General features: G+C 37.3%; 1 protein-coding gene across 1 annotated transcript in view; it reads left to right on the top strand.

The window, feature by feature from the left end:
* col16a1 (collagen, type XVI, alpha 1) overlaps positions 1-9,775 on the top strand; it is a 91,866-nt gene extending 82,091 nt beyond the window's left edge. Inside the window, 16 exon segments of the mRNA XM_048201530.1 lie at positions 210-272; positions 535-606; positions 735-788; positions 2,273-2,317; positions 2,533-2,577; positions 2,975-3,028; positions 3,554-3,607; positions 3,939-3,989; positions 4,095-4,184; positions 4,279-4,314; positions 5,708-5,752; positions 8,154-8,357; positions 8,622-8,685; positions 8,812-8,988; positions 9,081-9,158; positions 9,247-9,775. Coding sequence (XP_048057487.1) covers positions 210-272; positions 535-606; positions 735-788; positions 2,273-2,317; positions 2,533-2,577; positions 2,975-3,028; positions 3,554-3,607; positions 3,939-3,989; positions 4,095-4,184; positions 4,279-4,314; positions 5,708-5,752; positions 8,154-8,357; positions 8,622-8,685; positions 8,812-8,988; positions 9,081-9,158; positions 9,247-9,443 — 1,329 coding nt within the window. The 3' untranslated portion in view covers positions 9,444-9,775.
* Positions 9,776-12,762: the final 2,987 nt, after the last annotated feature.

Below are 12,762 nucleotides of genomic sequence, written 5' to 3'. Positions count from 1 at the left end.
TGGGACACCATTTTTTCATAATCCAATCGATTCCTGATGGATGAGGTCAAGTTTCGCCCAACATTTTTTTCATTCAGTATCCTGTTTCATTTGAAAATAGAATAGAAATAGAATTAATATTGACGTCTGAATTCTGAAATAATCCTCATCTCTCTGTATATGCTAATGGTACAAACCAAGATCTCTTACTGTTGCCTTCATGTCTCCAGGGTCCTCCAGGTTTTCCGGGAAAAGCAGGTCCTCCGGGCCCACCAGGACCACAGGCTGAGAAAGCAAGTGACAGTTCTATAATGCTTGAACATACATTGATGAATGAAATTATACCACATAGGTGACATTCCTCGCTTGCGTCAGATATAAATATATAAGAGCAATGACATTTGATGGATGATTCACCATTAACATTCATCTGCATTATCTCTAACAGTCACTTTCACAAACAAGCACTCTGACATACCGCACTTTGGACGTAAAACATGTGGAATGTAGATGCTCCTCTATAAAGCACTCACCTTACTTCATGTACTCCACTAGGGTACTGCTGGAGTTCAGGGCTCACAGGGACCCACAGGTCCCCCAGGATCACCCGGATCCCCAGGCATGCCTGTGAGTGTTAGAATCTTCTGGATAGACTCCTATTACAGCAAACATTCAGCCTATCATGTCTCTGTAATAATTAAAACTTTGACTAAATAATCATTTTGTTTTGCTTTGCATTTTGTGTTTGTTTAAAGGGACCACCTGGAATGGAAGGACTAGATGGCAAAGATGGAAAACCAGGTTTAAGGGTCAGGAAAGAAAAAAAATATATATATATATATATATAACCACATGTATTGTATTTTTGCAAAATATATGAGCAATATCACACAAGTAGCTGTGCGATATGGCTGTATATCAGCACGGCTGTGATTCGGCTGTAGGTAATCACAGCGTGCTGATATACAGCCATATCACACGGCTACGAGTGTGATATTGCATTTATACAACAGTTCGACGGCACGAGAGTGTAAATAAATAAGAAATAACAACGGAGTGTCGTTAAACCCTCTTTTGTGCAGAACTACTTCCTTCCGCCATGGATTCATGGACCAAGCCTACGTTACTAATTCTAAAACATCACTTTAGAGCTAGAAACGAAGGAATGTTGAGTCCCTCCATTGAAAATACTCATTGTATTTTGTACAGTATTAATGAGAGTGAGAGAGAGAGATTGCCCGAGCAAGCATTACCTGTGTCTGATATAACATTCATTCTTCAGGTCAATATCCATAATATTATATCCATTATAAAAATCAGTTTGAATGTCTGCTGAGGAAAGCGATCTTTGTATTTGTCCTTTTTACAGTTGAGGGAATTTTCCATAACAGCGCTAAAACAATATCCTTTGTTTACAAAAGTCCCTTTCAATTGAAAAGTCTCTTGCGACCTACTCATTCACTTGTAAAGTTTGCCGCCATCTAATGGTGTATTAATGTAACTTTCACTCAATCCATATTATGCACCAATGGACCCTTTCTCAATACCAAATACAATATATTATTTATATAAAATAAATTTATTGAACAACAATATTTAAATTAACAACAATATCCATTGTAAATGACAATAAGAAATAAACACAATTGTACAGTTCAGTCAAACGTACAAAAGCAATGCTCTACAGGATGTAAATATAGCCTGTATATTAAATTATTAAATTTATCATAGCTCAATTCGATTTGCTCAGGAGCAAGTAATAGATTAATAAGATTAAAGATTGCCCGTTTTACGTACCCAAAATTAATTATACCTAATTTTTAACCACTATAAGAGCCAGCATCAAATCCCCAAAGCACTGGCCGAGTTGAAGCTGTTCTCAGCGGATACACGAGCACTGAATGGCCGCTGACGGCCTGGAGCTCACATCTGCGAAAGCATCAAAACAAATATTAAAATAGGTGCTATGATTAAATACGAATCACATAATTCATGTCTAAACAACTTTATTCTCACCTAAAAACTCTTAAAACTACAGTTTGTGGTACAATAAGCGTAGTATTTGTAAAAAAAAACAAACAAAAAAAAAATAGTGGATTTGCTCAGCCGCCATGACAGTTGCTTCAAGCATAGTGATACAAACAGTGAAAAGGTAGGAGTGCTGTTATCACTAGAATATCGCACGGCTCTCCGCCGAACTGTTGTGTGTATATATATATATAATTTGTCTTGTTTTTGTCGCAGTTGTTTATATTTTTCTCCATTTCTGTTTTATTCTCACAATATCACACAGGGTGAACCAGGACCAGCTGGCCCTGTCGGACCCAGGGGAATACCGGTATTAACCGTGCCATATTTTCCTTCTTCGTTTTCACTTTCCAAGTTCTTTGTAGATTTTATCAGTGACACATGAATACAAAAATCAACAGTTGGAACAAAGCCTGGAACAAAGAACAAAGTCAACTTTAATTAAGCGTCTCTAAGGAGGAGCTTGACTTGCTTTGGACTTCTCTGATTGGAAGAGGCTCACTGTATAACTGTTTCTCATTCCAGGGTTTCAAGGGCATCAAAGGGCACACAGGTCTCCCAGGAATGAAAGTACGAGAATTTTCTTGAGTTTCATAGCCTTGTCATTATTTCTATTTGAAAAGTTTAGTGCATAAATGAATAAAAGATGAAAGTTTCCATTGATCCTGTCTGTAAAGCTGATGTGTGTAATGTTTTGATGTTGTAATACTTTCTCTTAATGAGCAGAGACAACCACAAGTAAGCCATACATGAGCTGAAAAGTGTAATTACTGCATTGTTTATATTGTTCTGTCTGTTTAAATGGCCCAACATGTCAACTTTGAGCTCAACCTATGGCGTAAGCTTAGGAAAACTGCTTGGAAACAATCATTATTTTTTTTAAAAACTGTTTTTATTTTGTCTTTTTACATATTTATTTTTCTCTTATGCTGCATTACCCATCTCTTTTCCTCATTTTTATCTGTAGGGAGATAGAGGACCTCAGGGACCAGCTGGAGCAACAGGAAGGCCTGGTCTAGAGGTAAGCTGTCTTCTATTAGACATAATGCCACTGCACCTTTAAATGCGCTATAGATTTCTCTACAAATGCTCTATAGATTTCAGATAACGAAAGAATGCTTTCTGCACCCTTAAACCAGAAATATACTCTATGTAAGTAAGCAAACAAAGATGCAAATGCTTGGCCAATGTATTGCAAGCATGTGATCCCTTTGTACATTCCTAATGTGTGTTGTCATGTGTGGCAGCAACAAATCTCAGTACTCAAGGGAGCGACTGAGTTAGCTCTTTCTTGCCAAGCCATTTCATTATTCTATTCAAACAGAGATGAAGAGACATACTTATGTTTAACTGATTTGTTCAGGAATATCCTCTTTAAACATTTGCTTTATCATGATAGTAATTAGCAGACAATTCACGCTTATGTCCATAATAAAATAAGGTGGCGCCGGCAATATTTAAAATATAAAATATGGCACCGCCAGCAATCCTGAGAATGCAACACATACTTGCGTCATGCTATGTCTGGATTTTACGTGCATTTCAGGGTGATCCTGGTTCTCCTGGACCTCAAGGACCACCTGGAGCTCCAGGACATATGGTAAGTATTTAAAATGTTTTATAATCTCTCCTTTAGTTTATACATATGCACTACCATTCAAAAATCTAATGATTTTTAAAAAAAATTGAAAAAAGTCTCTTGTACTCACCAAGGCGGCATTTATTTAATACAGTAAAAAGAACAGTTTTCTAGTTTAATATGTTTTCAAATGTAATTTATTCCTGTGATGGCAAAGCTGAATTTTCAGCAACCATTTGCAATAAAAGTATTAAAAAAGGGAATCTTACAGAGCTCAAAGCTTTGAACAGTAGTGTACAGAAAAATCCCTTGAGAATGTGATGGCATAATGCTTGCAACTGGAAATTTCTAGGGTGCTGCCGGATCTTCAGGGCCACCGGGACCAGTTGGGGCACCTGGAGTGGTGAGCAAAATTGTCTTCTGAAACAGATATTGTGTCAGTGATGTTTTTAATGAGTTGAATGCTTTATGTCTTTGTTGAATGCTGTGGCTTTTTGTTCTTTACTAGGGCATTAAGGGAGAAAAGGGTGAGGCGGGAGAGAGAGGACAGGCTGGATTACCTGGCCCACCAGGGATGCCAGGTCATCCAGGGCAGATGGTCAGTACCTAAACTTAGTTTGTTTACATTAATATTTACCATAAGTTTTTTTAGATTGTAATTAATTTATTCTTTCAAACCTTTTTTTCTGTAGGGTGAACCAGGAAGTGATGGAGCGGCGGGTAAAGACGTAAGTGTCTCCTTTATTTGCATCAGTATACGACCTTAAAAACACAATATACAACTTTTATAAACATGTCAGTCATTCAAAAGAATCTGTATCCCATTTGGTACAAAAATGTGTTTGACTGTTGGATTTTTTCCACTGCCTCTCCCTCATATAAAACAGAATTACTTAAATTTGGACAGATGTAAATTGAATAATCAGTTACAGTGAATTTTTAATAATGTGTTTACATGACACAGACTTTAGATTAACACAGGTAATTGCCAGCTGTCTTAAGCCGGGCACACATTTAACGACTAGCTAAACATTCTAAGACTGTGCTCAACATACAAGCGATTGTTTCCTGCGACTGAAGCCGATTTAAATACTTACACGTGGAATTTGAACACCGACTGCAATCGCAGACTGAACGCAACTGGCTCTGATTAGACGCGTTTGAGCGCGATCAGTCATAAGTATCAATTTACATTCATAATCGGCCTTACAATCGTTAAGTGTGTGCGCGGCTTTACTCAGAATTCTAGAAACTTTCTAGAAACTTTATTGAATTATTATTACTTTCGATTAACGGATAAATACCAGTTTTTCCTTTGCATTTTTCTCATACAGACAACAACAATGTCAAAATTATCCCCATTCACATTGATCTGCGAAAACGACTAAAAACGCTGTATTATCCGTGCCAGGCCAGTAGTTGGCGACGTCAGTTTGTAAAGAAACACTACGCACCTGTTGACTGAACATGTAATACACATGCACATGACGTCACCATTTTCACAAATTCGCATTTTTGTAGTTTACACGGAGACAATAACGGTATCGTTTTCAAAAACGTGTGCTGCATCCACACTCGCGTACTTTTGAATTTTCTTTACGATCGTAGAAAAAGTATGTTCTATACCTACCAGCGTCAGTTGCGTTGCTTCACTGCCATTCATAAATCCCCTCCTGTGGCCTCATGGGATAGTAAAGTTTCCATCGAATGCCCACCCTAGAATCTACAGTAGGTGGAAGTAGTAGGTCATCTGGGGACTTTTTGCCTTCTGTTTTTTGAAAACTACTGTATGTATTCGGACATACTTGTACTCTTTTTGGCTGTTTTTTTGCTACATTTTCAAAACTTTCTAGAAGCTTAATTGGATTATTATTACTTCTGATCAACAAATAAATGCCAGCTGTCTTATTTAGAATTCTAAAAACTTTCTAGAAGCATATTTGATTTGATTGTTAAAATCAGGTTAATTAATTAATTACTGTATATTTACACATTCATAATTGAAATATGGCCACATTCTAATTGATAAAGGTATGTTCTTGTGCACATAGACGCAATGGTTATTACTGCAAAACTCTGTACTACTTGTCCCAGTTTCACTCTAATTATTTGTAACCGCAGGGAGCCCCAGGCCTGCCAGGAGAACCCGGTCTTCAGGGACCGAAGGTAAGGTGCATTGTTTTCACATCTCTGTTATTAATGTCTTTGCACCACTGAACGCTGTCATCTTTTCACATGCATTTGGATACATCTTATTCAGGCATAAGAGAGTGTTTCCCCCTCCCATCAATGTGCTCAACACATCCTGTTAGTTTTTGTGCTTACATTTGTACAATGAAGTTGTCAGGTGGCTCCATCTGCAATCACAAGAGCCTGTTATCTAACCTCACTTTGCCTTCACTCTTTATTTTTTTTTTTTCCCTCATCTGCCACAGTAGCCTGTTTGAACACCACTCTCAGCTTACATAGTGACACCATTATGCTCTGTAATAAAGCCATACAGGAGCCTCTATCTGTCACTGTGACAGGACAGCATTGTCAGGTTTTTGAAGTTTAGGCTTGAATGAGGTGAGAGTAGTGCTTTTCCCCCGACCCATTAGCAGAAGCCCTTAAATGTGTAAACAAGTGACTCGACTACTACATGTACAACATCAGTATTGGGAATGCTACTTGAAACTGTCGCTTTACAAGCTGCTTATAAATTAAAATATTAAAACTGCCCTACCCTAAACTACACTTTAGCAAAAAGTAGCTACATTGAAGCTATTAAAGGTGCAATGTGTAAAATTTGGGAGGATGTATTGACAGAAATGCAATATAATATACATAACTGTGTTTTCAGTTGTGTATAAATACCTTACATAATGAACCGTTATGTTTTATTACCTTAGAATGAGCCATTTCTATCTACATACACCACGGGTCCCCCCTTCATGTCAAGTCGTCATTTTCCGCCCTTCTACAGCAGCCCTAAATGGACATACACTCTGCAGAGCACGTTTCATTACTATGTTGTTGTTCTTCTAAATAGTTTGTGTTTTTAGAGGCAGCTTGCATCGTCACTATGTTGAATACGCATGATGAGATAGTAGTGGTAGTAGTAGTTGTCTGGTTTATTAGCAGCAGAGACCGTTCTTTGTTTGTTAGAAGTAAGAAGAAACCTCTTCACTGGCTAACGTACTCTCTACTGTCTCAAATGACATCTTTGTCTTGTGTCAGCCAGACGGCCACCGTATCTTCTCTTTGTGATATTTAAACATATTTTAATACAACTATTAGCATTAATCAACATTTGAAGAGATAAGTTAGTACTAAGTGCAGCCAATGAAATTAGACAAGGTCATAATTTATAAAGCCAAACTGAAAACATAACAATGAACAACAGCAATTAAATATATATATATATATACAAAAAGAAGACATGAAATGCAGAGTTAAAAACAAACAAAAAAATCAAAATTTGTTTGTCTATTTTAGGCCATTTTCTAAATGAGCCATGAATTTCAGTGAAAAAAAAAAAAAAATCTTGCTTAGCTGCTAAAAATCTAAAACTATTAAAAAGAAACATTTTGGTTAATTAAAATAAAACTGAACTAAAAAAAAACCTAAATGAATATATCTTATATTAATGCAATAAAATAAGCTGAAGTTAAAGTAAAACTGAAATAAAAATGGATCAAAACTAAATATACATTTTTAAAAAAAGATAATAAAAATCATTTAAAAAACTAATAAAAATGACAAAAACAAAATAAAGTAGTTGAAACACTGATTGAGAGATAACACGTAAATATCTATGCATAGATCATCTCTTCTGCGCTTTTTCCTGTTGTGCCGGTTAGCAAACAGCATTGCATTACCACATGCGCCCCCTTCTGGATTGGAGTGTGGATTCCCTGTGACTGACTGTATTTGTCGTCTGACTGTATGCACCGAACCGTGACGGTTCGGGACATATGTACTGTTACACCCCTACAGTGTACATAGTAAAATGGAGTTTTGTGAGGAATCAACAGCATATTTATTTTGATGTGAATAAAAACAAGGCTGTGAGGGACAGAAGTATAGCACAGCATATACAATACGTTATACTGTCATATTCCTTTTTTTTTTTTTTTTTTTTTTTAAAAGACATTTTCAATTTTCAATGTTTTAAAAGCAAAGTCACACTACAATACAGGCCATTAAAGCTATCCCTCACTCATCTGTAGTCTACCCTGAATAAGCCATATTGATTAATCAATAGCTAATTTACAAAAAAAAATAGTTATATAAGAGTATACATACCCAGCAGAGGGCTTTTCAGGATGTAGAAAATTTACAACTGAATGCAAACCAGAATGAAATAGGCCATAATTATAGCGTTCACTGTATTCACGCTAGTCACCCTTATCATAAAAGTAGATAGGATGGACCTTGAACATTTTGTTTTGTGGACTGTATAGTGCTGAGTTTCTATATAAAGCCTATTATGCAGTGCTATTACAGGGATCATTGAGTAGCCTGTGGTCATTGTCCTAGAGTCACCTGTGTGATAAATCACAGCTGCTCCTTTGATACTGTCCAGGGTGAATCAGGGGCCGCAGGGCAAAGGGGACCTCCGGGAGAGCGTGGACGTCCTGGCCCACCAGGCGGAGGCGGAGGCTTTGCTTTTGGCTCCAAAGGACCAGAAGGGATCATAGGACCAGCCGGACCCCGTGGCGAAAGAGGAAGCCCCGGTTCACCTGGACCAGCTGGTACCCCCGGAACACCAGGAATCCCAGGGAATGATGTGAGGCTTATTCAGTGATGGCACACAGTAGGGCTGCACGATTAAATCGGATAAAACCACAATTGTGATATATTGGCTTAGTGTATCACAATTTAATTTTAAAATATACATATGTATATATATATATATATATATATATATATATATATATATATATATATATATATATACTCTGCGTATTTCAGAGTGAAGCACAGATTTATTAATATTTTAATATTAATTAATATTAGTATTTTAACTTCAAAATGTTTTTGTTTTTTTCAGGCTGTTGTAAACTATGATGAATTAAAATCCTTCATCAGACAGCAGGTCATAAAGATCTTTGACGGTGAGAGAACTTTATTGACCATACATATCTGAATGCTGAAAAATGCACTTGAACTGTATTTTTAGAAGGTTTATTTCACAGAGAAAGTGTCTTAGGTTGGTTTTCGAAGTTTATTTGTTCCCGCAGAGCGCATGGGCTACTACATGTCACGAATGCAGATGCCTGTGGAGATGGTTTCATCCCCTGGCCGACCAGGACCCCCAGGGAAAGATGGAAATCCAGGTATCCAAGGTCCCCCGGGGATGCCAGGCCGCCCTGGGCAGATCGGCCGTGAAGGAAGGCAGGGACCCATGGGTCCACCTGGTAAGAGGAACTAATGTGCTAATGTTTCCTACAGCGGTCCAATGTTCCATTTGCCCACTCTTCCATATGGATGCTTTCATATGTGTCCCCAGGTACCCCTGGTGTAAAGGGAGAGAAAGGAGATAAGGGTATGGGAGAGATGGGAGACAGTGGCCCTCCGGGTGCTCCAGGTCAGTTTTCAAATATGGAGGTCATTTTCCCAACTTTATTCTTCTGTCATACTGTAATTTCTTTCTCATTCCTATCCATCCCTCTAAGGTGTTCCTGGTCCTCCTGGTTATGGTAAGATGGGACCACCAGGTCCTTCAGGTCAGCAGGGCATCCCCGGAATTCCTGGACCTCCAGGACCCTCTGGACAGAAGGGAAAAGATGGCCGTTGTCACCCGTCAGACTGCATGAGTATGCCTGTGGAGTACAATCCCAAGGGCCCGTCTCCCAAAGGTCCCATGTACTAGAAGATGGTTTAAGAGAAATAAAAGATGGAGGATGGTACCCCAAGATTGACATTCTCACAATTACCTACCTGTACCTGCTAAGGCTTCTGAGAAGATCCATGGAGAACCAAAGGATTAATGTGCATTTCCTTTCCACATGATGCAATGCCAAAACACTGGTTCACCACGAATGGGGGACATTTGTAAGTTATTGTCTGCTGTTGAACCAGTGAAGACATCCCAAACTCGAGTGCCTTAACCCCTGGAAACTGTCCCATAATGCCACGCTTGCATCATAAACTGTTTTTATGCTTTATTATTACAGTAAATAATAAGACTTTTAGTTCCCTGGACATAGAAGGTGTTGAAAGTCATTACTGGTGCCCAGATTTATTCATCATTCAACATTTTCATTTCTTTACTAGCCCCCACAAGAGATATTAGTTGTCTTTTGGCACTTCACATCAGTCTTCAAGGCCCTTTATTATATTTTAAAGCAATATTCTGAGCTAAATACATGTTAAAATCATCTATGGCATATGGAAGCTTGTTTCCGCCATGAAATGAAAAAAAAATTAAAAAAAGGGAATTGTGAGTTTATATCTCACAATTCTGACTTTTTTTCTCTGAATTGCGAGATATAAACTCACAATTGCGAGTTATAATGTCAGAATTGCAAGATATAAACTTACAATTGCAAGTTATAAAGTCAGAATTGCGTGATATAAACTCAAAATTGTATTTTATAAAGTCAGAATTGCGATATAAACTTGCAATTCTAAAAAAAATTTCAAAATTGTGAGTTTATACCTCGCAATTCTGACTTTATAAAATACAATTTTGAGTTTATATCACGCAATTCTGACTTTATAAATCGCAATTGTGAATTTATATCTCGCAATTCTAAGAAAAATAGTCTGAATTGTGAGATAAAGTCAGAATTGCATGATAAAAACTCACAATTGCGAGAGAAAAAGTCAGAATTGTGACTATATCTCACAATTCTGAGTTTATAACACACAATTCTGACTTTATATCTTGCCATTCTGACTTTATAACTCGCAATTCTGACTTTATATTGCACAATTCTGACTCGCAATTCTGAGAAATAAAGTCAGAATTGTGAGATAAAAGTTGGCATTACCTTTTTTATTTTTTATTTAGTGGCGGAAAAAGCTTACATAATGGCATGCTGTTGATTACTGCAGGGATTATTTTGACTTATACACTGCTTATGAAAAAAAAAATGTTATGGGGCAAACGTACAAAAAAATATTCTTTTGTAACAAAATGAGGAATGAATCAAACTATTTTTCTGTAGAAATCGACATTATGCCAAAGATGCTGTTGATATGATCAGGAATATTCCTTTAATAATGTTTTTGTGAGGGGGTTGTTTTGGCAGCTGCTAATTTTGTTATTTTACTGCTTTGGCAAAGACAATGTGGCATAAATATCCATCTGTTTCCAATGAATAATTCCTTCCATAGTGTGAGCCATTTAATATAAAATAGTTTGATGTTATCATTAGAGGCATAGATACAATTGCCCTAATTAATTATGTTAATTATTCAAAATGAATTTCCCCAAGGGCTTGTGTTGTACATATTCATATTTATATGTAATGGCTTTTTGTACTTTTTAAAAAAATTGACATCAGCATGGCAGCCCTTTTTATTGTCGTCTCAGATATTTTGGAATAATTTTATAAGCTCTAAACAAATGGATGTTTTGTAAAGGTAGGTTTTATATGCAATTTTGGGTTAGAAAGCAATTTTGTGACGTATCACCAGGACGGAAAGAGATTTTATTTTTATAAGAGTATTTCAGTGACACCTATCTCTCGATGAGCTCTGTGATGACATCTCCTCCTCCACCACTCTGGGATGCGTTTTCCAAAAGCATCGTAAGCTTAAGTTGATCGTAGCTCCATTGAAACCATTGAAAACATTGGGAAACGCTACCCTGGACTCTTAAACTTGAATTTACATTGATATACTGTACCACTTGCAGCTGAACCATCATGTGCTTCTAGAACACTCTAATCTTACATATGCTTTGCTAAAACACACCAGAGCCCCAACCTTCACAGTTCAGTCATCTCTGAAGCGAACGGCATCTCTGATTCTCTGCTGCGTCAGCCAGTCTGATGCTTTTTACACTCTGCACTTTATCACTCCCTCGGACTGTATGCGTGTGTGAGTGTGTGTGAAGACAGAGAGAAAGAATCTGTATCTATATTGGGAGGATAGCTGAAAAGTTTAGCAGACCCATTTACAATTTTCAAATTACACCTTTTTCATGAAGTGACAGTATGCGCATGCCAATTTCAGATTGGCCTTTCATTCTTTTTTTTTTATCCCAAGCTTTAAAAAAATCTCCCCCTTCATCATGCAACTCATCATAGTGCTATTTGTAAGTCAAGTCATTTGTGTGCAAATTTTTTTTTAAAGAAACTTAAGAGAAGCAATAAAAGTTTTGAAAGCAGTTACAGTATATGGACTCATTCACTCACAGGTTTGCCAATCCCAAAACTGCATATTTATATAATATAATCAACTGCGTGTTAACGCAAATATCTAATCAGCCAATCACATGGCAGCAACTAAATGCATTCAGGCATGTAGACATGCCCAAGATGATCTGCTGAAGTTCAATTTGAACATCAGAATGGGGAAGAAAGGTAATTTAAGTGACTTTGAATGTGGTTATTGGTGCCAGACGTGCTGGTCTGAGTATTTCAGAAACTGCTGATCTACTGGGATTTTCACACACAACCATCTCTAGGGTTTACAGAGATTGATCTGAAAAAGAGAAAACATCCAGTGAGCAACAGTTCTGTGGGCGAAAATGTGTTGTTGATTCCAGAGGTCAGAGGAGAATGGCCAGACTGGTTCAAGCTGATAAAAAGGCAACATTAAAAGATTAGTCCACTTTTAAATACACTTTTCCTGATAAATTTACTCACCCCGATGTCATCCAAGATATCTATGTCTTTCTTTCGACAGTCAAAAAGAAATGAAGGTTTTTGAGGAAAACATTCCAGGATTATTCTCCTTATAGTGGATTTCAATGGCTACCAACAGATTGAAGGTCCAAATGACAGTTTCAGATCAGCTTCAAGGGCTTTAAACGATCCCAGATGAGAAATAAGGGTCGTATCTAGCGAAACGATCGGTCATTTTTGAAAACAATACAACCGTTTATGCTTTATAAACAATATCGCCATGAACGTACTTTCCGCTTCCGCATTCTTCATAACGCTTACGCTGAATGTTCTACGCCTTCCCTATTCAACTTACGGTAAAAAACGAAACTGCCGCCGCGTTCGTTCCGTAAG

The sequence above is a fragment of the Megalobrama amblycephala genome, linkage group LG9 (assembly GCF_018812025.1).
Source record: "Megalobrama amblycephala isolate DHTTF-2021 linkage group LG9, ASM1881202v1, whole genome shotgun sequence".
NCBI classification, from domain to species: Eukaryota; Metazoa; Chordata; class Actinopteri; order Cypriniformes; family Xenocyprididae; genus Megalobrama; species Megalobrama amblycephala.
Note: the sequence above shows the minus strand (reverse complement) of the source record. Positions and strands in the feature narration are given on the sequence as shown.